Source organism: Nicotiana sylvestris, chromosome 2 (assembly GCF_000393655.2).
Source record: "Nicotiana sylvestris chromosome 2, ASM39365v2, whole genome shotgun sequence".
Lineage (NCBI taxonomy): Eukaryota > Viridiplantae > Streptophyta > Magnoliopsida > Solanales > Solanaceae > Nicotiana > Nicotiana sylvestris.
Window position 1 is genome coordinate 118,519,810 of NC_091058.1, and position 24,133 is coordinate 118,543,942.

Consider the following 24,133-nt stretch of genomic DNA (forward strand, 5'->3'; position numbering starts at 1 on the left):
TTGCTTTCTTAAATAAGTGTACAAATCTCAAATTAGTGTAAATCTTTATTAATTAATTTGTAGCATCTATATGAAATACAACCGTTTGTAGTCAGAATATTTCTTCTAAATTCTATAAGAGTTTAAAAGGATCATAAAATCATTGTCATAATATTTATTGAGTCTCTCTCAAAAATATTATTGTTTTCGGGGTATACCCTACCTATTGGATTTGATTTAACGCCATGACTTTTCTTCACTCAATTCAACAAGCAATTAGTGAATAAATTTATCAAAAGTACACCATATAGGTAACAACACATATATAGTACTAATACATAAATTCAGCATTTATATTACCTGAAAAGTGACATTATAGGTAACAACTTACCAGTTGTAGCTTGTGCATCATTCATATAAAATACTTAAAAATGGTAAGTCAGTAGCAAGCATCAAGTAGGTCATGGATACTCAAAAATACCTCTTCTAGTAATCATACTAATCATTGTTTGCTTTCAAATGATACGACCATAAATTATGAAGTATACTTTCAAATAGCTGGTTTGTTTTCCAAATATCAAAGAAGTACTAATTAATCAACCTAGATAAAGATGTGAAGTATTTCTTGTTTTCTTCAAGATGATTTATGCTTTTAATCAGTATGACCAATTTTATTTTATTTTTTATTCCTTTTTTTGGTACTATATGCAAGTGTAAAAATCCAAAAGGAAAAAAAATATTCATCCAAGTAAAAGAAAATGTTTAAAGCGGCAGGACAGATTGAAGATAGTTAACACATAAATATGCATAGGACAATTTATATAAAATATCCTTGGTTACCATGACATGCATCATATCAACAATTAACTGCTACTATGATTTTCACATATAGAACTTCGAAAATTTTATTCCATTCATGTGATATAAAAGATGTAATATTAATATGTGCTTATGCAATACAGGTGTAGTACGAAGTTGTGTGCATATGAGATTTTAAAGGAATGACAAGTATAAGATAATCATACCTTCTTACATTTCATTACTTACCATATGTAGTTTCTCTTTACATTTAACCATGTGATGATATGTATGGCTTCTAATTGTAATCTTTCCGGATGTAGAAATTTTTTTGTAGATATATATATATATATACAATTAGTTAGAGACTCGTGCTGATAATGTGTTATGAAATAAAAGCAATTTAGTAAAACATGAACAAGAAATAAAAGCAATTTAGTAAAACATGAACAAGAAATAGAGATAGAGAGAATGAAGAGATTTTCTTCTTCAATTGTGTGTATTTTCCTATCTATTACAAGGCCTTTATATAGGCATGAAAAGTGAAGAAAATATGTCATGGAATATGTCATTGAATATAGAAAATATGTCATTGAATATGTTATTAACCATTTGAGAGAAAGATCATGGAGGAAGAGTAGACATCCACCATATTTTGATTTTTATCATAACAAGAATCATAAAATTCCTATCATGACATTGGAGTTTTCATAACAGTGCATTTCCATCATATGTTAGTTGGTGCTTCAAACCGTAAACAAAAATAGGTATTATCACTTTTAGGCCGCGCCAAAAATTATTTATATTCAAAAGGCGAAAAAGTATATATAAAATTTATACGGAAAAGGTTCTGAAATATTCCTCTACTATTAGAAATTATTTAAAATTATCCTCCGTTATACTATTAGTTCTGAAAAACCCTTACCCTATTTACTATTAAGACACATATATCCCTAACTTGATGGACAGGATACGTGGCACTCATCCAAGGTTGTTAGTCCCTGTGATATTAAATTAGATGTGACCCGCCCAATTACCCGTGCCTGACCCACCCTACTATACCCTTCAATTAAGTAAAAAATAGCACGGTATAGCTAGTTTTCGGACTGGTCATTCAAAAATAGTCAGCGTTTACGAAATCAATGAAAAATAGCCACTATTTTGCTGCAATAGAGACCCATCCAGCATAATATACTGAAGTTCGATGCACCTGTGTATGAACTCCAACATATTATGTTGGACCGGTATACTTTGCTGACTCCAGTATAATATACTGGAGACTGGAGCACCGGTGCTCCAAACTCCAGTATATTATACTGGACAATTATACTTGCTGGAATTCCAGTATATTATGCTGGAGTTCCAGCATTCTTATCCTGAAACTCCAATATAATATGCTGGAGTTCAAGCATGCTTATACTGGAACTCCAGTATAATATACTGGCATATTTTTCGGGTTTTGAATAGTGTTTTCGCTCAGATTTATCTTTACATGAAATATGGCTAAATTTTAATTATTTTTGAAACTGAGCTATTTTTGAACGACCGATTGTAAATGTGACTATTTTTGAATCTCTCCCTTCAATTAAAGAAAGATCATATAGAACAAAATACTCACACCCCACCCTATCGTATCCTTCTTCTCCTCACCCCTTCCCCTCATACTCTTGGCTTCTTTCCCGCTCCCCCCTAAAACCCAATTTCTAAATTTTCTTCACTGCTACACCTTCTCCCCCAGTTCTTTTCTATTTCTCCGTCAATTACTTTTTAAGGAGAAACTTATAGGAGAGAGTTTACAAGTAAAAGAGGAAACCGCCATTGTTAATAAAGCTTGGAGTGTTTTTGGGTTTAAATAATTTTCGAAATCTGAAATTATATATTATTTTGGAATCTGAATTTTATGCCTTTGTACCATAGTTAAAGGATGAAAATCCTGGGATCGAACTTTTAAAATTTGTAAATCCCATTTTGTGGGAACAATAGTTGCTCATATCCTTGAGGTAGATCTGAATGGCGGGAAAGAGTAAGCTCTGGAACCTCTTGTGTTTTCCGACTACTTTTCGTTTATATGAAAATAATATTGTCCTTGTTACCTTTTTTTTATGAGGGCAGAAAGTTCTAATATCTTGAATATTTTGTTTTATTAGTTATTGACTAGAGAGTGATACATGTGGCCTTAGTTTGGTGGTGGTGTTGCCGGAACATCCTTGGATGAGTGCCACGTGTCCGTCAAATTAGGAGTATGTGTTTCAAAAATAAGACGACATGAGCTTTTTTGAGCCAATAGTATAATAGAGAGTTATTTTAAACAATCTATATATCTATATAAAACAGGGACACAAAACAGTTACGTGGAACCTTCTATAGTTCAGGATTAATATTTATCTTTTTTCCTTTTTTTTTGCTATTTTTTAAATTTTTGTGATCTGCCTAAACAAATCTGAAGAGTCACATCTCTTAACCACAGAGCCTTATGTTCCTTTTATTAGTAAAATCAATAATGAAATGTTTCGCGATATTAATAATGAAACGTTACGTTCCTTGATAGTAATAGTGGAAGACACAGGAAAAGCCATTGTTGACAACGTTATTCCATTATCTCCCATTCTCAATCCGTATTTGTTTCTACTATTATTTTTTGCCTCCACCAGATACTTATAGGTAGTATTGTCCGATGACCATATTGAATATCGTTGATTTCTTCAAACTTTCTCTGTATTTAATTCGCCTTTGTTGATATTCTTGGTATTAGTTTATCTGATGAATTTGTGGGTCTGTTTGAGAGAATCAGTGAGAATAAAATGTAAATGAAAGTTTCAGCATCAACAAAAATATTTTGTGCTCCAGTATTTTTGTCGTAATCTATATAAAATAGGGACACAAAATATTTACGTGAAACCTTCCATAGTTCAGGATTTGTATTTATCGTTTTTCCTATTTTTGTTGTTGCTATTTTTCTAATTTCTGTGATCTACCTAAACAAATCTGAAGAGTCACATCTCTTAACCAAAGAGCCTTATATTCCTTTTATTAGTAAAATCAATAATGAAATGTTTCATGATATTAATAATGAAACGTTACGTTCCTTGATAGTATTAGTGGAAGACACAGGAAAAGCCATTGTTGACAACGTTATTCCCTTATCTCCCATTCTCAATACGTGTTTGTTTCTACTATTGTTTTCTGCCTCCACCAGATACTTTTAGGTAGTATTGTCCGATGACCACATTGAATACCGTTGATTTCTTCAAACTTTCTCTGTATTTAATTCGTCTTTGTTGATATTCTTGGTGTTAGTTTGTCTGATGAATTTGTGGGTCTGTTTGAGAGAATCAGTGAGAATAAAATGCCAATGAAAGTTTCAGCATCAATAAAAACATTTTGTGCTCCAGTTTTTTTTATCATAATCTATATAAAACAGGGACACAAAACAGTTACGTGGAACCTTCCATAGTTGAGGATTAGTATTTATCTTTTTTTCCTATTTCTTTTGCTATTTTTCTAATTTTTGTGATCTGCCTAAATAAATCTGAAAAGTCACATCTCTTAACCAAAGAGCCTTATGTTCCTTTTATTAGTAAAATCAATAATGAAATGTTTCACGATATTAATAATGAAACGTTACGTTCCTTGATAGTAATAGTGGAAGACACAGGAAAAGCCATTGTTGACAACGTTATTCCCTTATCTCCCATTCTCCATCTGTGTTTGTTTCTTCTATTGTTTTCTGCCTCCACCAGATACTTATCGGTAGTATTGTCCGATGACCACATTGAATACCGTTGATTTCTTCAAACTTTCTCTGTATTTAATTCGTCTTTGTTGATATTCTTGGTGTTAGTTTGTCTGATGAATTTGTGGGTTTGTTTGAGAGAATCAGTGAGAATAATATGCCAATGAAAGTTTCAGCATCAACAAAAATATTTTGTGCTCCAGTTTTTTTGTCATAATCTATATAAAACAGGGACACAAAACAGTTACGTGGAGCCTTCCATAGTTCAGGATTAATATTTATCTTTTTTCCTATTTTTTGCTATTTTTTTTAATTTCTGTGATCTGCCTAAACAAATCTGAAGAGTCACATCTCTTAACCAAAGAGCCTTATGTTCCTTTTATTAGTAAAACCAATAATGAAATGTTTCGCGGTATTAATAATGAAACATTACATTCCTTTATAATAATAATGGAAGACACATGAAAGCCATTGTTGACAACGTTATTCCCTTATCTCCCATTCTCAATCTGTGTTTGTTTCTACTATTGTTTTCTGCCTCCACCAGATACTTATAGGTAGTATTGTCCGATGACTACATTGAATAACGCTGATTTCTTTAAACTTTCTCTGTGTTTAATTCGTCTTTGTTGATATTCTTGATGTTAGTTTGTCTGATGAATTTGTGGGTCTGTTTGAGAGGATCAGTGAGAATAAAATGCCAATGAAAGTTTCAGCATCAACAAAAATATTTTGTGCTCCAATATTTTTGTCGTTGCTAGCGACATGATTTTTATTAGTAATAATGTTGACATTAGTAATATTTTTTCTTTTAAAGACATATTGTCGTGGCAATCTTAAAGAGTTTGCATCTTATTATAGGACCATTAGAAGGAGCACCAGATTAAGGCATCCAAACAGAAGATTGGTTGATAATATATTGGACCCAGGGTAAATAATTCATGTGTTGTGCGTGTAATAGAGCAGGCTATTGATGTTATTGAAGAATTCTGAAATTCACATCCCCTTTTTATTCTATCTATCACTCACCTCCTTCCTTTAGTTACCAGTACTATTTTTATTGTTATCCTTCTGCAATTGTAATTTGACTTTAGTATATTTAAACAAAGTTCAGTTGAATCCCAATTTTCCTTGTGTCCATAAATTCAAAGTGTTCCCTCTTTTAATTTATTTTTAAGAATTTACCATTTTCTTAATGACTGAGTTTTGAGGATAAACCAGATTATGTTTATCTCAAAAGAATTTTCGGTGACCTTTTCATTCTTGAAAGTATAGTTGTTCTTTCTTTTCATCCCTTTCATTTTGTTGCATAGACTTTAAAAGTAGCATAGTGTAAGGAGGACATTTCGGGTGTGTTTGTATAAAGGAAAATGTTTTTCGTGGAAAATATTTTTCAAGAAAATATTTTCTTGGAAAATAAGTAGTAATCTTATTCATTTTTCAGTGTTTGGTACGCAAATTAAGGAAAATGACTTCTCAAGAGTATTCATAAATAATTTAAATATCATAAACATGAAGCCATAAACTTTCAAATCAATAACCTTCTAAGCCCACAAATTTCATAAACTTTTGAACCGCTAAACTTTCAAAACCGCGGAATTTTGAACCAATAAACTTTATAATTTCTAAACCCGTAAACTTCCAAACACATAAACCTCCGAACTCATAATTTTGGAACTTGTAAAATTTTGAACTTTTAAACTGATAAATAAAAAAATTAAAACTGAAAAATATATTTATGAGTTCAAATAATATATTTAAAAAATATATTTTTTCGGGTGTGGGGGTGTGTGTGTGGGGGGGGGGTGAGTGGTGCAGAAAAACGAAAAAATAAAAATTTAAAATTGTAAAAAATATTTTTTTTTGCGGTGGGGGGTAGGGTGGGGTGGAGAGGTAGTAGGGTGGGTGGTAACAGAAAAACTGAATTTTTTTTTTTAAAAAAAAAAACCTTTTTTGGAGAGGGGTGGAGTGGGTTGGTGAGGGTGGGGAAGGTTGAGAAAGAGTGTTGGAAAATGTTTTCCCTTCTCTTGAATTCTGTGCTAGAATTATCTTTTATATGCATGCATGTACATGAAAATTTTATGTCTTCTATTCTGATCAAATTTATGTATAAAACTATTTCTATATTCGCTAACATCTTTTATGTCGCGCGAAGCGCGGGAAAATTCTCTAATTTTTAATAATAGAGGGGTATTTTAGGACCTTTTCCGAAATTTATATAATTTTTGTATATAACATACAAATTATATATATATATATACAAAAAATAATACATTTTCCTGCTTATTATTTTGAAAGCGGTTATACATTGTCATTTTCACAACAAAAAAAAGCATTTATCTTATTTCAACGGTTTATAAGATCAGAGTTAATATCAGGAAAGTGAAGAGGAGAGAAACTTGGTGGGCTATAGTCCAAGACCAGGATAGAATAAGGAGTGCTTCGGCTGAGCCCAACCAAAGTATCAGATATGGGCTTTGACTCATGTTTGACTTGGAGCTGTTGCTTCTTCTTCAATGGCAGACCCAACAACCCACCTCCTCCTTAAACCCTTGAAAAAACCCAGGAAATTTTATTTAATTTTTTTTTTTGAAGATTTACCCAATGGATAGCAGAGCTTGTTAAGGGATTCGAATTTGTACCTCTGCAGTGATCAGTAAGTGGAAAATAGTAAACGACAAAATTCTGTTGAATACTTTATTCAGTCATGCATGCCTCCCAGATGTTTGATGAAATTCCACTGAAAATATTTCAAGATTTTGCTCCTATTATACTGCATGTAACTTATTACATGGTTTATGTTTTTGTTTTGAAATGTTAATGCAGAAATGGCGGGTGAGGATAAAGCTGAGTTAGGGAGTTTGCTTGAAATTCTACCCCCTGTTGAGTTCTGCTGTTTATATGGTTCCAAACTCCATCCCAACAATAAAGATGAGGTTTTTTTATACTTCTTCTTTCTCTGATATCAAAGATGTGATTTTCTTCTTTAAAGTGTTAACCTGATAATGAATGCATCTTTAGTCACTCCACTTATGGTTTTGTTTGATCAAGAAGTTCTGTAGCATGCTGCAATAGTGCATTACTAACAACTTCATTGCTAGACATCTATGATAGATTACATTATTGGAGTAGCTGATCCTAAGCAATGGCATTCTGAGGTAAATTGCTCAATTTTAAGCAATTCTCGACCATCTTTGATGTCAAAATCTAACGTCTTTCTACTATGCAGAATCTAAAATTGAACAAGGATCACTATGCTTCATGGCTCGTTCACCTTGGTGGAGCAAGGATGGTGCTTTTTTGCTTTCTTGAATTTACTTTAATTTCGCTCATTCTTTCACAACTTCATATATATATATATATATTTTGTACTAAAGAACAAGTCACTATGCACTCGATCAGATAACTGATATTGCAAATGACATTGGTGTTGGCGTACACTTCAACCCATTTGTGTCTTGCAACAACAAGGTATTGACCATTTAACGAAGATGCACTTTTTGTTAACACATCAGAAATTTCACATTGAGATATTTTTTCAGATGTTCAAGTACGGAGTTGTTCGAATGCATGACTTGATTCAAGACATATTGGGATGGGAGAGGTTTTATCTCAGTGGTCGTCTGCAGAAACCCGTATGGCTTGTTCTAAAGTGCTATTTAAATAACATATTTGATGGATTTCAATTTCATTATTAGTTCATTGATGAAAGAACGGGATGGATGAACTTAAGTTGGTCAGAATTTTTTGTAATCCTCTTGTGCCTCTTTATCATTATCGTAGTACTGACAAGTCAAGTGAATCTTATTTACTGTTGTAACTGAATTTGATAAAAATGATGGTATTAGGTTAGGTCTTTATCAATGATTGTCACTCCCTTGACTCGCTATAAATACTTGTATTCTTAAAGTAGCAAGGAATCATCATTTAGGAAATGTCAGCTTGTTCTTAGTATAACAAAAGTTAGAAAACTTCGTAATATGTTTTTACTCCTATTTGGCGGTTAAATAAACTTAAGTTGATCAAGGTAATATCCATTAGTTCTTGTGTGCTCTCTTAGCCTTACGATCTCACCTTCAAGTTGCCTAGAGACCAAAAGAATACAAATTTATCATAATGTATTTGTGTTATAATCCTATGTAGAACTTCATCCAAAAAAAATAAATTATAATCCTATTTTGAACCGATGCTAAATTAGTGGATGCTAGGTATTTGCTAAAAGTATATCATGATATCACCGGTTCTGTACGTGAAACTCAAATATCTCAGCCTGCATTTTCATACAAAACAAATTGGCACGTGCTTTTGATTTTTGATGGCACACCATTGCTAGCTTTTAATCTCTCTCTCTGTCCCTGTCTCTGTCTCACTTGTATTGACCTGAAGATGAAAAAGCCATTCAGTCAGGAGAAGTGAAAAGTACAGTGAGTGTGGTTAACTTGTTATACTCTCAGAGATACACCCAACATGAGCTATTCACTCAGCATTTCTTATGAGTGTCAAAAAGAAGAATTTCTGTTGAAAATATTCGATTGAGATGCTTTGTTTTCTTTTGTGTATGTCTGCTCAAAGATTTTAGACTTGAACAAACTTGACATTTGACCGCCAAAGCTCTATATAGCATCATAGTTTGCAACTCATTGCGGAACCTACATCCCCTACCCTGTATGGTTTCTGTTTCCTCCTTAATGATAGTGGCTTGGGAGCTTAGTATCTATTATTTAACTTTTATAGCATTTCTGTGCATTCTAGTTGGGCAGTCAATGCTTAACTAATGTGTGTCCTGAATAGAGAGTCTTAAGTCTACTGTGGATTGAAAATATAGAAAGGCTTTGTCTGATTTCTTTGAATTATATTCTGTGATGCATTCAACAGATATCCTTCAACCTACCTTAGTTTCATACTCAACCATAACATTCTGGATTTATTTGTTGGTTTCCTTTTTGCTTCTAGTGGTGAGCCGGGTGACTGTCTTTCAGTCATAACTTATGTTTACTTCTAACTCAGGTGAACATTCTTGTGGATAACTTGGATGTAGAAAATGTGAACACTGTGAACCTAAAAGCTGCAACTTCTGCCGCTCTTCTCCTTTTGCCATCAAAATTCACAGAGGTTCGTCTCTTTATTCATTTCTCGTCAATTAGTACAGGCACATAACACATGCCACTTGGAATTTGGTGTTTATGCAGGAAGATTTATATGCCAAAATCTGTAGCCTCTCATATATGGGTGACTTGCGTATGCTTTTTGCGGAGGACAAAAATAAGGTAGAGTTGAGACTTGAGTGGAGCCTAAGTTTTAGATTTTTGTGGCCCTAACTGTACCACAGGAAAGCATCACTTTACGTGTAAGTTCCAGATGTAAATGGGTAGTTTCTCAATTTTATAGTTGATATTACTTCCAGCAGATCAATTAATTTATATTGAAAATGTGTATGTTATCTTATCTACAGGGTACCTGTTTTGGACTAGAATTCCAATCCCAACTTTTAGCATAGTATACCATAGTGCATATGCTATTTTCATGCCACATTAAGTGATTGAACTGATTCTTCCATTCTGTGGACATGAAATTCTTCACTGCATATTGATCCAGGTCAACAAAATTGTTCAAGGACAATATCATTTATTTGAGAAAATGTATAAGCCATCTCTGGAAGAATATGCGGCTAAGAACTTGTTGCGATTTTCATCAGCTGGGGATAAGCAAGTAAACATATTTCAGGTCTCTCTCCTTCTAAATCTTTATCTCTTGTTGCTTCCTTGTCATGGTTAATTCTGCTGAATGATGCTGATAAATCTTTTGTAATCTATATGTGTCTTAATATGTGCACGTATCAATATCCGCGATAAAACACGTTTCTACTGAAGCATAAAAAATCATTATTGTGTCAATGGGTAATCAAGAATATACAGCATGAGTCATGCTGACAGGACCCCTATGTTGTTGCCCATTACTTTCCATTTTTAATACTAATTTTCTGGCCTTGAATGGTAACTTCTGTGATCAGATATGTTAGTCTTTCTATTCTAGACGTTTTTCAAATAGCTGCAAAGTCATTTGGTTGCACGACTTGTCAATTAGAGCTTTGGACGTCACTAGTTTCCTTCCATGAAAATTAGTTTGTACTTACATGATTATAACTTGTGCACTTTTCTGGTTATTGAGTCATTCTCGATCCTTGAGTGTTTTCTTGACTTTTTCGTATTGCTTTTAGTAATACATCTGTATGAGATTCTTTGACTACATTAGCGCGTTTTTTCTTTCTGATGGATCTGAGAAGATTGATTTTGGTTATCCTCTGTCGAGAATATGTGAATTGGAAAATCAAGATCAAGTCAATCTCAAAGATTGACATGTTTTAGTGTATCAAAATCAGGATTGTGGATTATCTGCTGCTTCCACCTTAGTTTCTTCTCTTCCTCCATCAATCAGAAGTGAGATGGGCATGAAACTTGGAGAAAAGAGGATTCTCAACGACTCTGGTACGTACTTCAAATGCAAAAAGAATGGATTTCTGGAAAGGAAATTATCTTAAAATATTGCCTGTTCTTTCAGATTTATTTCTCCTTAGTAGTTCCTGTTGAATTGCATCTACTGCCACGTTAGCGAAGGAACACTTTTGTTTAGTTACTTTCCATTTGTAACTCTCACGTGTCAATCCTTTTCTTGGGTCAAGTACGCAAAAATATTTTTTGTTAGTGGGTGATGGTGAGACTCGAGATATCTTTGTCTATCCTAATTGCACGTTGAATTGTGTGTTTGTCTCATCTAAAAATTTGAACTTCTAAAAAAAAGATACTTTTATGCAATTATTTTAGTTCTTATTATAAGCTTTTATAATGTTCCCTCCTCAGCTAAAGCAGATCATTTCATTTATGCCATATTGTCTTGTAGGTAGAGTTAGGCAACAAGTAGTGATTGGTTCAAAAGAACAGGCTGCTGAGTGCATGAAGAGGCTAGTTAGACGTAAGGTTATGGTTTCTAGCACGAGGCAAGCTATTGCAGGTTTATTGACTGCTGGTGCTGTTCATGGAGTCAGATATGTTGCAAACAAGATGCGCAAGGCTTGGAAATCATGGGTATAATGCGTTAACCTTGCATCCTTTCTTTTGGGTGATATCACTGCATGTTAACTGCTTCAGACATGGGGATATACCCACTGCTATAGTACAGCGGATGCCAGGCGGTTCAACCATAGAGTTCAATGACATGGATAGATTTTGCCAACTTTCCTGCTGCTTTTCAAAACCATCGAATAGAATGGAGAGGCAATAGAACCAAACAACCTATTGAAAATGCATTCAATTGTTGTATCTTTTCTTTTACCATTTTGGAGTTGGGAAGAGTTCTTCAGGGAAGGTCAGGCTGTTCTATGATTTAGAACATCCTAATGTACCAAATAAAGATGTTAATTGGGGGGGGGGGGCAAAATGGTTAAAAGAAAACAGTTAACCACCCATATTATCCATTAAAAAAAGGGTTGGATAATGAACTTTTTAGAAACGGGTCAAATATGGATAAGAACCATATTATCCATTTTCAAATGAGTAATCAATGGATAACCAATGGGTCTAACTTTTACATTTGTAAAGCCTCAAATTGGGGGTTCCTCAAGTTAGGGGGAATAAGAATTCTCCCAAAAGTGATCATATACAAGAAGTCATGGATAATATGGGTAACTCATATTATCCGCCGGTTAATCCGTATTAAATATAGGTTGGGTTGGATAATAGATCCATTTTTTCATTACCCGTTTCCGACCCGAACCATATCCGACCTGACTCGTCCGTTTGCCACTCCTAATGTTAATAAATGGTTCTAAAGAAGGAATTGCTATTGTTACTGTGTGTGTGCATGCGTGCGCACGCGCTATTTTTTCCTTCTTTTCGCAGCACTCGTAGAAGTGTCCTCCTACATTGCGGGGACTGATCCTAACAATCCAGAGAAAAAGAAAAGTTGCTTGGACTGATCTCATGCTTCATTAGCTGTGGTTACATTGCTCTGCTATATTTTTCCTTCTATTTCTCTGCTATATTTTTCCTTGGAATTTTACTCCAACCATGATTTTCTATTTAACTTGATTTTTCAAAAGGTAGTAAGTTGAGCAGAAGCTGGTATCATTCAGATTTTATCGCTGTCCCCAAAGGCTGTCATCTTTGTTTCTCCTCCTGCTTTTGGAGATAACAACTGATGGTGTATGACATGATATGCTAAAAAAGCTACCCATCAAAATCTTCAATCTAATTTTCCCTTAACTTATTCAAAGTTTGGCACATCACAAATGTCTACTAACAAAAGTTCTTTTTTTTTTTCCTTTTCTGAAGTATCAAACTGTGCCTTATTAATTACAGATTAAGATCAGTTATTAAGTTAGGACAAAGATATGAACGCTTCACAAAAGATTAAGCAACTAGGATGCTATTCTTGAAGAGAACAAAATCTGCAGTCCAAAAAAAAAAATAAAAAAAAAATAATAATAATAATACAGTATCCGAGTGAGCTCAATAATGAAAAGTAACACTAGTAAATCCTCAGGAGGAGGAAGCAGAGGCGGATCCAGGATTTAAAGGTGGCGGGTGCCAAAATTTCCTTTAATGTACATCTTATAATAACTACTAATATATAGTTTTTTCGGAACGTTTGTCCGGTTCAATTTTTTAGTTTATTCGTGCAATTTAATAAGCACTTTATTTGCAAATATAAAAATTACATCAATTTTTCAGACCCTACTTATGGAATTTCATTGGGTATATATGTTATTATTGTCGTATAAAAATTACATTTCAGGAATTAAGAAGCAAAAATAATTAACATTTTAAAGAAGGAATCACACTTTTATTATTAATAATACAAGTAAAATCAATATTTTCACCAGGGAACTATGTTTTTTTGTATGCTAAAAATAAATTTGCACAAGTAAAATAAAATCTTTAATAAGGGAACTCCACTGATCAGAATAAGGAAAAAAAAATCTTCAACAGATAAATTATACCCCATAAGTAAATGCAGAATTAGATAAACTACGAGATCTCAAAGCTTAAAATCATAAATATAATGCTTGCGAAATATTTATCATAATTTATTACTAAAGAGATATAAATTGTATTTAACAATCATAAAATAACACAAATTTTCATGTTATAATAAAAAAAAAATTATAAATTAATATTGATCTCAATCTAAATATCAAAACCCAAGTTTTTTTTTTTATTTTGAAAGAAGAAAACTAAAAGATTTGAGAATAAGAGAAATGTTTATATTATGAAATTTTAAATTTTGGAGGCTCTTTTTTGAGTGTTCTTGCTAAATATCACAGATAAAGTAATAGAATAAAGGGGGGAAAAAATAAATAATAAACAACAAATAAGAAATTAGGAGGTAGCCAAAAAGGAAAATGACTGGGATAAAAGAAATAAAAAGCGTAATGAAAAAGGAAAGTCAGACAAGGTTCAAGATAAATTCGAACTTGAATTTTACACACAAGAGAAAAGCTTTCAAAAAGGTCTACCAGTCATGGCACCTATGTCTAGTTTGCGGATGGGGGTGGCAGGATCATATATTTAACCTAATTTAAATTTTTTTATACATAAATAGATAATAATTTTACCAACCGAGCGGGTGTCATACCACCCCACCCAGAAGGGTGGATCCGCCCCTGGGAGGAAGTAGATGTCATTCCAATAATATCAGCGAAATCCTGGAGTACTGCAAGTGATATAGGACAAAAAATCCAGCCTGTTACTCCTTCTAGCTGCAGGCTGATGAATTGATAGATTGGCCCTCTCTTTTTACATAAGACGTATTCCACGTTAGGCCAAGGGAGCTTAAAAAGAATGTGGATGTTTTCAAGGAAGATACAAACTATTTCACTCAACTAGTAACTATCATACATCACATGCCCAATTATCCATTGGCTCCATTTTTATAATTGCCAGGACCATATGGCATAAAACAAAAAATAACAAATTTAGCAGAACTTCTTGTTTAGACAGTAACCACTAGGTTCCAATGTCAACCTTATCAATAACAATAATTGAAGATATGGGACCCCCCATCAAGAAAATGAACCTATAAACAGCAGTTTGATGGATATCCCATATGAGCTAGTAATTACTAGCCTTCTATAGCAGTTTAACAAGTCCTAAAGGAATATAACAGTAATGGACTCCGTTGGTGAAATGGAAGATGAGATTCAACCAAGAAGTTACTGGAGATGGAGCAAACACGATTTCTTCCCAGAAGAGTCTTTCCAGAATTGGAGCACATACCGATCAGCACTATCACAGACATTTACCAGATTCAAGGACCGAGTTGCAAGCCGTTCTGAGGACGCTGATGAGATTGAGGAGCTAAGGAAACAAAGTGAAAACGAGATGAAACATTGCCTTAGTTGGTGGGACCTCACCTGGTTTGGCTTTGGCTCGGTTATTGGAGCAGGCATCTTTGTACTCACTGGCCAAGAAGCTCATGAGCATGCTGGACCAGCTATAATTTTATCCTATGTAGCTTCTGGCATTTCAGCAATGCTCTCTGTATTCTGCTATACAGAATTTGCGGTAGAAATTCCTGTAGCAGGAGGGTCATTTGCGTACATCAGAGTAGAACTAGGAGATTTCGCGGCCTTTATCACAGCAGGAAACATAATTCTTGGATCCATTGCTGGAGGCGCAGCAGTAGCAAGAGCCTGGACTTCTTACTTTACAACACTCCTGAACCTTCATCCAAACTCTTTACGTATACATACAAAACTCGCAGATGGGTTCAACTTATTAGATCCAATAGCTGCTGCAGTTCTAGTAATTACATCAATAATTGCAATAAGCAGCACTAGAAGAACTTCATATTTCAACTGGATAGCATCCGCAGTAAATATGATGGTAATTTTATTTGTCATAGTTGCTGGATTTGCTCATGCCGATAGCTCAAACTTGACACCCTTTATGCCACATGGTGCCAAAGGTATCTTTGTTGCAGCAGCAATTGTGTATTTTGCATATGGGGGTTTTGACAACATTGCAACCATGGCAGAGGAAACAAAAAATCCATCAAAAGATATACCACTAGGATTGCTAGGGTCGATGTCAATTATCACCGTGATATATTGCTTGATGGCACTTTCACTGAGTATGATGCAGAAGTATACCGATATAGACCCTAATGCCGCCTACTCTGTTGCATTTCAAAGCGTGGGAATGAAATGGGCAAAATATCTGGTAGCCCTCGGAGCTCTTAAGGGAATGACCACTGTCCTTTTGGTAGGAGCGATTGGGCAGGCACGCTACGCCACTCATATCGCACGAGTTCACATGATCCCGCCATGGTTTGCTCTTGTTCACCCAAAGACAGGAACTCCCATAAATGCAACTCTATTGATCAGACTTGCAAGTGCCTGTATAGCCTTCTTTTCAAGTTTGGATGCCTTGGCAAGTTTGTTATCTGTAAGCAGCCTTCTTATATCGATGATGATGGCTGTTGCTCTGCTTGTGAGGAGATATTATGTCAGAGGTATCACCCCCCGAACGAATCTTTTGAAGCTAACCTTTTTTTTACTGGTCATAATTCTATCTTCCATAGGGACTTCTGCTTACTGGGGACTGAACCCTAATGGTTGGCTTGGCTACACGATAACTGTTCCCCTTTGGTTCCTGGCAACTTTGGCAATATCAGTTCTTTTGCCACAGGAAAGAACACCAAAAGTCTGGGGAGTCCCACTGGTTCCATGGTTCCCATCCCTCTCAATTGTGATAAACTTGTTTCTCATGGGATCATTAGGAGCTCAGGCATTTATAAGGTTTGGCATATGTACGGTTGTAATGCTGATGTATTATATTCTTTTTGGACTCCATGCAACTTATGACATGGCTCATCAACCAAAGAAGGTAATGTCGTCAATGATCTCGGAAGAAGACGTGGAAAAAGCCAGGTCATAAGTTTTTTTACACCTACCAAGAAATCTTGGACTTGAGTCCCAATCGCACTTATTCCTGAAACCATAAGATTTATGTTAGATGAAGTCATTTGCTAAAGAAATAGCAACTCACACAATTCTACCATTATGAATAATAAGAACTGTCAACTACAGCTCATGTTAGAGGTACATTCTCAAGAATCTGAACTACAGTCAAGTCCACAAATAGAGTAAAAGTATAAACGTTACAGGAGGGAAAATATGTAAAGTAAGAAGATAAACATCAGCACATAGGAAACACATTCTAAATCAAGATTAAAGATAAGTTAAAAATTTGAACACTCACTTCAAGGAACTAGTAGTGTTTGTATCATTTTCATATTTTCTTGAACTTTTCTAAAACCCGAGCAATGCTTCTCAGAAGCTTCGGCACCAACTTCCATGCCACATATCCGAGTGCCACTTGACAAAATGTCCCCCAAAAGTTACAATTTCTGCTTAATGATCATTCATAAAAGCCAAAATAAGTTGGATCCATATCATCCCAATGAAAATCATGTAGCTTCATGTCCATAAAAAAAAGAGTGTATTTGATGGATAAATGAACCTAGAAAATGGTAATAAGCTTAAGAATTCAGAAACTGAGAAACATCTGAATTTTGAGAACTTTCAAATGAATATTACTAGACTAACAGTAATGTCACTAGCTGCAACCACCGAAATTTTGTCATCTTCTACTGCGTTTTCATGCTTCAACCACTTGCACATCATGAAAGCACATGTGATGACCCTGTGGAGTTCTCACTACCATTTTCAACTTGAGTTTCAAGCTTCTCATATGCAACCACCACACTCACAATATCTCTTTCACCCACCATTGTCATCCCAAGTTAGTTGCGAAAAATAATAACTCTAATCGTTGTACCACAAGAAAATTAAAATTACATATGCAAGACGCACCAGCAGATACGTTTAGTTCCTTTACCAATCAAAAGAACAGTAGATATTAGTTTGTGCATTCACCTACTAACTTAAACAACTTAAATAATCAGAAAAATTGCAAATCTGGCTTCTAAAGTTAGGGGGGAGGGGTGCTGCTATTACAGGAACAAATATATAAACAACTAGTAAATGCAAATCACACTGAAGCGCAGCATATAGGAAGAGATATTTACTTCACATGAGTACAGAGAGCACTTTTAGTTTGAAGTGGAATGGTTGAGAGAGCAACGCCAGAGGAAAGTGCACAGAAGAGCGACTTGCAGGCCGGTAGTACTATGTTATAAATTCAACAAATTAATACCTAGTAGCTTCAGCTCAGTAGTAGTCGCACTGTAACAACTATTCTTTGTTTTACGATTTCTATCTGATTGTCTTTTGTCCTTAAGATAAATGTTCTGGTGTTCTTTTGTAGCACCATTTCTAGAGGAAATTTGAACATTTTAAAATTAATAAAATGCTGGTTTTAACATCAAAACTGTTCGTATCTCTTGCAATTCCAAATAAGAACTTGTCTACGATAAGCACCAACCTCTATATAAAAGGAATGCTTTCAGAGAAAGCGCACACGCTCAAATATCCTTTTTTAATATCTTAAAGCAGTGTCCTTCTGCTATCATTATCGGTTAAGTACAAATATTACAGCTTATTTTAAGTCCCAAAAAAAAGTTGTTAAGAAAAGAAACTGCGTCGATTTTTTATGCTGACTTCTTTTCAGGAAAACTCCAAAGATTTGGCATCAGCATGTACACTGGAAATTGATAACCCCTGCTATTGCCGCTGTCTCCGACCACAGGGAATATCATATCAAGAAGAAATAAGCAAACAAAAATTTGAACTTATTTTCATAAGCCATATACAACAACAAACTCTCATAATTTAACATTATAATACACAACTTGAAAATAACTTATATGAATCTGAATTAGGATTTAAACAACCATCTTGATAGAAATTGAAACAAAGAGGAAGCAAAAGGTAAGTAAGAAATGTAAACAACTATAAAAGAATAACCTAAAAATGAACTCGTTTTAGACTCACCAAAATGATCAGGCATGACCAGAGGTATTGAAGTGTCGTAAAAACAGACATGTAACAAATTTATAGATTAGAACTTTTAGATTCAAATCTAGCATATCGTAAGAAAGTGAAGAACAAAATATTCAATGACATTTTGCTTTCTTTTTAGTATCCTAACAACTTATCTATCCTAGATTAAGATAATTGCAACGTTCTGTATCCATTTAAGAGCTTTGCCGAAGTAACCGATAAAATATGTCATTTTTTGTTGCTTACATGTTCAACTGACATGCATTCAAACTAAAAGAAAAGCAGAATGTAAAATTATGGATGCAAGTGTCTGTTTGGAAATAAGCAGTTATCCCCTCATTGTATAATTGCTGAAATATACAGAATGGATCTTGTGAAAGAATCTCACGTCTGTGTCCTCTTTTGTCCCCTAGGAGCAATGTGCCTATGGGAAACAAAGTTTCAGGATATTGCATTTTGCAACCAAAAAAAAAAGAAAATATCTAACCTCTAATATCAGATGAAAAGGTCACTCCAACACTTGTTAATAGCTCCTTGAACCTTCTTTGGTTTGCAGAGTTCTCGAATAATCATTTCCCAAGTAGAGGACTTGGGATAAAGAAAATTTTGAAGCATCACTTCTATAATTCTTGAAGCTCCTACAATTCTCTGTCGCCTGTACAGTTTCAGCACCAGCTTATCCAGGAAGTCTTCCCCATCTCGGGATACATTTTCTTTTTCATTTAAAGTTTTCAAGAAAATATTACATGTAACTGCGTCAGGATCACAACCTTGATCCAACATAGTATTCAAAAGATCAATTGCTAGAGAAACTCTATCCACCTTGCATAAAGCATTAAGAATTATGTTATATGCTATTACATCAGGCTGAGACTCAGATCCTCTACATAGCATCTCATTGAAAAGTCTCAATCCCTGATCCACAGACCCAGCATTGCAAAGGCCGTGAATCATTGAACTATAAGCCACGGCATCAGGGACCAATCCTTTGCCTAACATTTGCTTCCACATCATCATAGCCTCTTTGAGCTTCCCGTCTTGACACAGTCCGTGGATGAGTACACTGTAACAGATTTCATTACATGTGATACCACTGGTCGCCATTTCTTTCCATACAAATATAGCCTTGTTGCTGTCACCGGTTTTAAAGTACCCTTTCATTAGAGAGCAGTGAGTGTAAGCATTGGGAGTGCAACCCATTTTAATCATCTCAGAAAGGATCTCCTTAGCTTCGTCAGGTCTGCCTTCTTGACACAAGCCATCTATAAAAGCAGAATAAACAACTGTATTAGGCTTCACTCCCTTTTCTATCATTTCCGTCCATATTTTTAACGCCTCTTCAGGTTTTCCCTCTTTAAACAGCCCACTAACTAGCGCTGAGTAGACATATTCATTTGCCAGATGTCCTTTCTCCTGCATTGCCAACAAGATCTGCACGCCGTCACTTGCTCTTCCTTGCTTAATGAACCCATTGATAATAGTTCCATAGGTTACATCAGTCGGGACATACTTATTTGACACCATTCTATCCAATAAACTAACAGCTTTCTCCAACTTACCTTTGAGGCACAAACCATGTATAAGCGTGTTATAAGTCACTTCATTGGGGACACACCCTTTAAGAAACATGTTATCCAAAAGCTTTGCAGCTCGAGCCAAGTCACCTTTCTTGCAAAGCCCATTAATCAACACATTAAATGTTACTGGAACAGGAAAACATCCCTCTATCTGCATTTCATCCAAAAGAATAACCGCCTCATCAATCCGGTCATCCTTGCACAAGCCATCCATCAAAGTGCAATACGTATAAACATCCGGCTCGCATTTCCAAGAAGGCATTTCTCTGAACACCTCCATAGCTCTATCAACCATCCGAAGCTTGCACATAGTCTTCATAACTAAATTAAAAGAAAGCCCATTCGGCATAATGTTACTATTATTTATAACACGAGCATAAAAATCTAATGCACGACGATATAAGCCTGCCTGAACTATCACATTAAGAACAGAATTAAACGACTTCACGGTTCGTTTACATTGAAACTCATCCACCATTCTATCAAACAATTCGACAGCTTTTTCGGGCAAACGGGCTTTTCCATAAGCTCTAAACACTAAGATAAAACTCTTCTCAATAGAGACTCTTTTTTCGCGCTTCATTCTATCAAAAACCATCTCCAAAGACCCGAAGTCCCCAGAACTAGCATATTTCTCAACAAGGGAATAGAATGTAGAATCACCCATTTTGAAAGAACCTAACTTTGGGGCCTCTTTGAATAACTTATCTGAAATTGGTATTTCCATTTCAGTTTCACAAGAACCCAACATGGGTTTTGGGGCAAATTTAAATGAATTATCAAAAGGGGGCATTTTCATTTCAGTTTCACAAGAACCCAACTTGGGTGTAGGTGCAACTTTAAATGAACTATCAAAAGGGGGCAAATTTATTTCAGTTTCACAAGAGCCCAACTTGAGTTTTGAGGAAAAATTAGATGAATTATCAAAAGGGGGAATTTTTATGTCAGTTTCAGGAGAACCCAACTTGGGATTTGGGGAAAGTTTAAAAGAACTATCAGAAGGGGCAGCTTCTATTTCATGGTCAGTATGAGAGGGGTTGGAAAGAGCTGAAAAGAAGTGGTAAATGGTGAAGTTAGAGAAAGACTTACATGGGATTAGGTTTGAGCTGATGAACTGTTTGGTAGTGAAAGTGTTAAAGGGCATGCCTTTTTTATAAGGATGTTAAAGGGCATGCCTTAGTCAACTCAGATTCTCACGAAGTGGAGAGAACAAAAAAACTTCTGGAAATGATCATTTTGGGTTTAAATTCGAGAATCTTAGGCTAAGGTTCAAGAAAATGAAGAAGGTCTCTGCACCTAGAGAGGCTGAAGAGGAAGAAGAAAACACGAGAGGGGCAAGCGTAGGTAGGGCAGAAGACCGGGGGTGGGGGTGGGGGTCGGGGTGGGGGTAGAGGGTGGGTGGGGTTTGGGGTATGGGGTTTGAACTTTGAAGTGAACTCGGCCCTAAAACCCCTTTGCGGTTGGCTCTTTTAATTTTCTTTTCATCATTCTAGCGAGAGAATTTCGTTCTCAAAAATAAACAACCAAACGTGTTTTCTCTTTCTCTAAAAGGAAAAAAAAATTGTTTTTCAATTTTTGAGCTTCGAAATATTCTTCAAATTAAAAGCCTGTGTTTAAATTTGTAAGAAATTAACAAAAAAGTTAAATTGTTTAGTATCTGTTGAAAAGACATGTATGGTCACATGCAATTATTTTTTGAATCTTTATAATACAAAATTTTTTAATAGTCTCTCGGAGTCTAGGGCAAAGATACTTTCGGCTCGCGCCCAAACTAATTATATTTGGTAGTTATAAAAATGTATAAAATTTGTATATTTTTGGTATAGAACATATAGAAATAGTATATATATATATACTAGTCTTAAGATACGCGAGTTACGCGTGTACCCTATTCAATAAGTATAATATTTTTTTTTTAAAAAACTCATAATATTATATTAAAATTATAATATAAAAGTTTAAGAAAAAGTATAAGTTTTAGAAGATGATGATTGTCGATCCTATTTAGCTAACTCAATAAAAGAAAAAATTATGCCCCGTAGAAATACTCAATCTTTTCAGTAAATATATTGAAGTTAAAATTATTCCAGTTATATAATTTTATAATTTTAATTTCGTAAGTTATCATATTTCAATTTATAAAGCTTCCTTTTAGTCTTCAGACATGTGTTTTGCGTGTGTAACTTATATCAATGAATACACAATGTATTTGGATACAAAAATAAAAATTAAATTAAAAGTATACATTTCTAAAGATATTGAATATTAATCTCATTTAGCTAGTACGAAGGAAGAAATATTTTTATTGTGATTTTTGACGTTGTCACTTATCGAAGTGATGTGATTCCCGTCTTTCTTCCTGTCTCTCTCTATGTTCATCTCTCTTTCTCTTTTATATTCTTAATTATTTATATATTGGCGAGTGTAGTTTATAGGTAGTATACTAACAATTCGATGAAGAGAAGTGTGTTGTTTGTGTACTAAATTAAAATTGTTAAAATATAATAACAAATGAATTATAGTTATGTTATATTATTCAAATGATAAAATAATCTATATAGGAAAAAATCTTAGCTATTTTTAGAATCCACATAGTTGGAATAAGGATTCTTAAATAGACTTATATATAATTTTGTTTTTGGATATGAAAATAATATTTTCCAAAACCATCTATCTTTCAACTTCTTGATTTTGAAGTCCAAAATATTTCGATTTTTATATAATACATACAAAAAGATTTCATAAGCAACATTTTTGTTAATATTAAGTCTTAAATATGAGAAAATAATTACATGAAATTTTGTTCGACGTGAAATTTATTTTACAAAAACACTATTATTATATAGATATAGATAATCCATAACGATCTAGTAGTTGCAGCATAAACTGCATATACATTCCATTCGTGAGAGTTATTCTTCGCCAAAATAATAATAATTATACAATGGCATATAACGAAGTGTAAGGTCCCGTAAAAAATTTTGCTCAAAACCCGAGATCTCGTAGTGCTAAGTTAGGAATATATGTTAAAAATTTGTAAAATTCTTTACGGCGAGCTTGCGAGCCTCGGTTCGGACCCTTTGGATTGATCTATGCATTAAAGAGTTAAGGAATAATATTTTTTAGAAGAACGCATTTTTGCGGCCCATTATGCGGTCGCATAATAGCTATGCAGACCGCATAGTCGTCGCAGAGTGAGGAAGTTTGATGATTAATTTTAAGGTCACTATGCGGCCAATTATGTGATTGCATAATCAATATGCGGGCCGCATAGTCATCACATAATCTCCTTGGAATTTTGCTAGGGGCAGTTTTGCGGTGCATTATGCGATCACAGATCAGGTGTGCAGACCACATTCTTGTCGCATACCCGGACAGTTTGCTCATGTTTTGGGGGAAATTTTGCGGTCCCTTTTGCGGGCCACATGTTAATTATGCGATCGCAGATTGTGTGAGGGCTCCTATTTTTTAACTTTTAAAACCTGACCCCATCCCATTAAAAGCAACCCATTAGACCCATTTTATGCTATTTTACTGCAAATAGAGTGAGAGAGGGAGTCCTAGAGGGAGAAACTAACTCTCACCAAATCACTACAATCCTTGCCCAAATCTTTGAAGACTTTCAAGTAAAATTTGCTAGGCCTTCATCCTAAGAGGTAAGAACTTGTGCCCTAATTTACGATTTCGAAATTTCTATTAAAATAAGTGATTAACAAGTAGGTTCATGGGTATGAGGATTGATTATCTCACATGCATAAATGATAATAAGGTATGGGGAGATTGTGAGTTAAAAAGATAGCAATTGGGGTATAAGATGATAAAAATCTCTCACAAAAGGGTCCTAAAATCACAATGCACACTTAGTACTTGATAATATACTCAAATGAGCTAGAATCTTAATCATGTCTCTAATTCTTGGTTCAATCTGTAATTCTCATAAAAGAGATTGAAGTTGCTAGGAGTTCCAGAATTATTGTAAGAATTTAAGGAAAGCTCTATTGAGGTATGTATGGCTAAAAACCCCTCTTCTTAGAAATTGAGCTCCCATGGTGTCCATATAAATGTTGTAAGTCTGAAAATTTATAG

The 24,133-nt window shown here is 34.5% G+C and overlaps 3 protein-coding genes across 6 annotated transcripts; 2 read left to right on the top strand and 1 right to left on the bottom strand.

Annotated features, from left to right (window-relative positions):
* The first annotated feature begins 6,977 nt into the window (after positions 1 to 6,977).
* LOC104216664 (uncharacterized) lies at positions 6,978 to 12,219 on the top strand. 2 transcript variants are annotated; one of them, XM_009766777.2, is made up of 11 exons: positions 6,978 to 7,166; positions 7,337 to 7,446; positions 7,612 to 7,668; positions 7,740 to 7,802; positions 7,913 to 7,981; positions 8,053 to 8,145; positions 9,518 to 9,622; positions 9,700 to 9,777; positions 10,106 to 10,234; positions 10,890 to 10,995; positions 11,408 to 12,219. In XM_009766777.2, exons 2-11 carry the CDS (start codon positions 7,339 to 7,341, stop codon positions 11,596 to 11,598), a joined length of 999 nt encoding a protein of 332 aa, XP_009765079.1. In that variant the 5' UTR covers positions 6,978 to 7,166; positions 7,337 to 7,338; the 3' UTR covers positions 11,599 to 12,219. The 2 variants fall into 2 exon arrangements, with proteins under 2 accessions (XP_009765079.1, XP_009765080.1); XM_009766778.2 differs by lacking the exon at positions 6,978 to 7,166 and having other exon boundaries at positions 7,356 to 7,446; positions 7,565 to 7,668; positions 11,408 to 11,694.
* Positions 12,220 to 14,531: 2,312 nt separating this feature from the next.
* LOC104216662 (cationic amino acid transporter 5) lies at positions 14,532 to 16,610 on the top strand. The gene has a single exon (XM_009766774.2). The coding sequence runs from the start codon at positions 14,674 to 14,676 to the stop codon at positions 16,441 to 16,443; it is 1,770 nt and encodes a 589-aa protein (XP_009765076.1). The 5' UTR covers positions 14,532 to 14,673; the 3' UTR covers positions 16,444 to 16,610.
* LOC104216663 (pentatricopeptide repeat-containing protein At4g20090) lies at positions 16,394 to 21,407 on the bottom strand. Of its 3 annotated transcripts, XR_011405472.1 has the most exons (3): positions 18,958 to 21,407; positions 16,768 to 16,915; positions 16,394 to 16,497 (listed from the first exon to the last, which is right to left on the bottom strand). XR_011405472.1 is itself a non-coding variant. In XM_070168172.1 (2 exons), the coding sequence occupies exon 1, from the start codon at positions 21,189 to 21,191 to the stop codon at positions 18,966 to 18,968; it is 2,226 nt and encodes a 741-aa protein (XP_070024273.1). In that variant the 5' UTR covers positions 21,192 to 21,407; the 3' UTR covers positions 16,411 to 16,497; positions 18,958 to 18,965. The 3 variants fall into 3 exon arrangements, 2 of the variants coding, with proteins under 2 accessions (XP_070024273.1, XP_070024272.1); XM_070168172.1 differs by lacking the exon at positions 16,768 to 16,915 and having other exon boundaries at positions 16,411 to 16,497; XM_070168171.1 differs by lacking the exons at positions 16,394 to 16,497; positions 16,768 to 16,915 and adding an exon at positions 18,784 to 18,894.
* Between the last annotated feature and the right edge of the window lie 2,726 nt (positions 21,408 to 24,133).

Coding starts and splice junctions, on each gene's coding strand:
- LOC104216664 (XM_009766777.2), top strand. CDS start 7,339: ATGGCGGGTGAGGATAAAGCTGAGTTAGGGAGTTTGCTTGAAATTCTA. Junction 7,669..7,739: donor CTAAGCAATGGCATTCTGAG/GTAAATTGCTCA, acceptor TCTACTATGCAG/AATCTAAAATTGAACAAGGA. Junction 7,803..7,912: donor ACCTTGGTGGAGCAAGGATG/GTGCTTTTTTGC, acceptor GCACTCGATCAG/ATAACTGATATTGCAAATGA.
- LOC104216663 (XM_070168172.1), bottom strand. CDS start 21,191: ATGCCCTTTAACACTTTCACTACCAAACAGTTCATCAGCTCAAACCTA.
- LOC104216662 (XM_009766774.2), top strand. CDS start 14,674: ATGGACTCCGTTGGTGAAATGGAAGATGAGATTCAACCAAGAAGTTAC.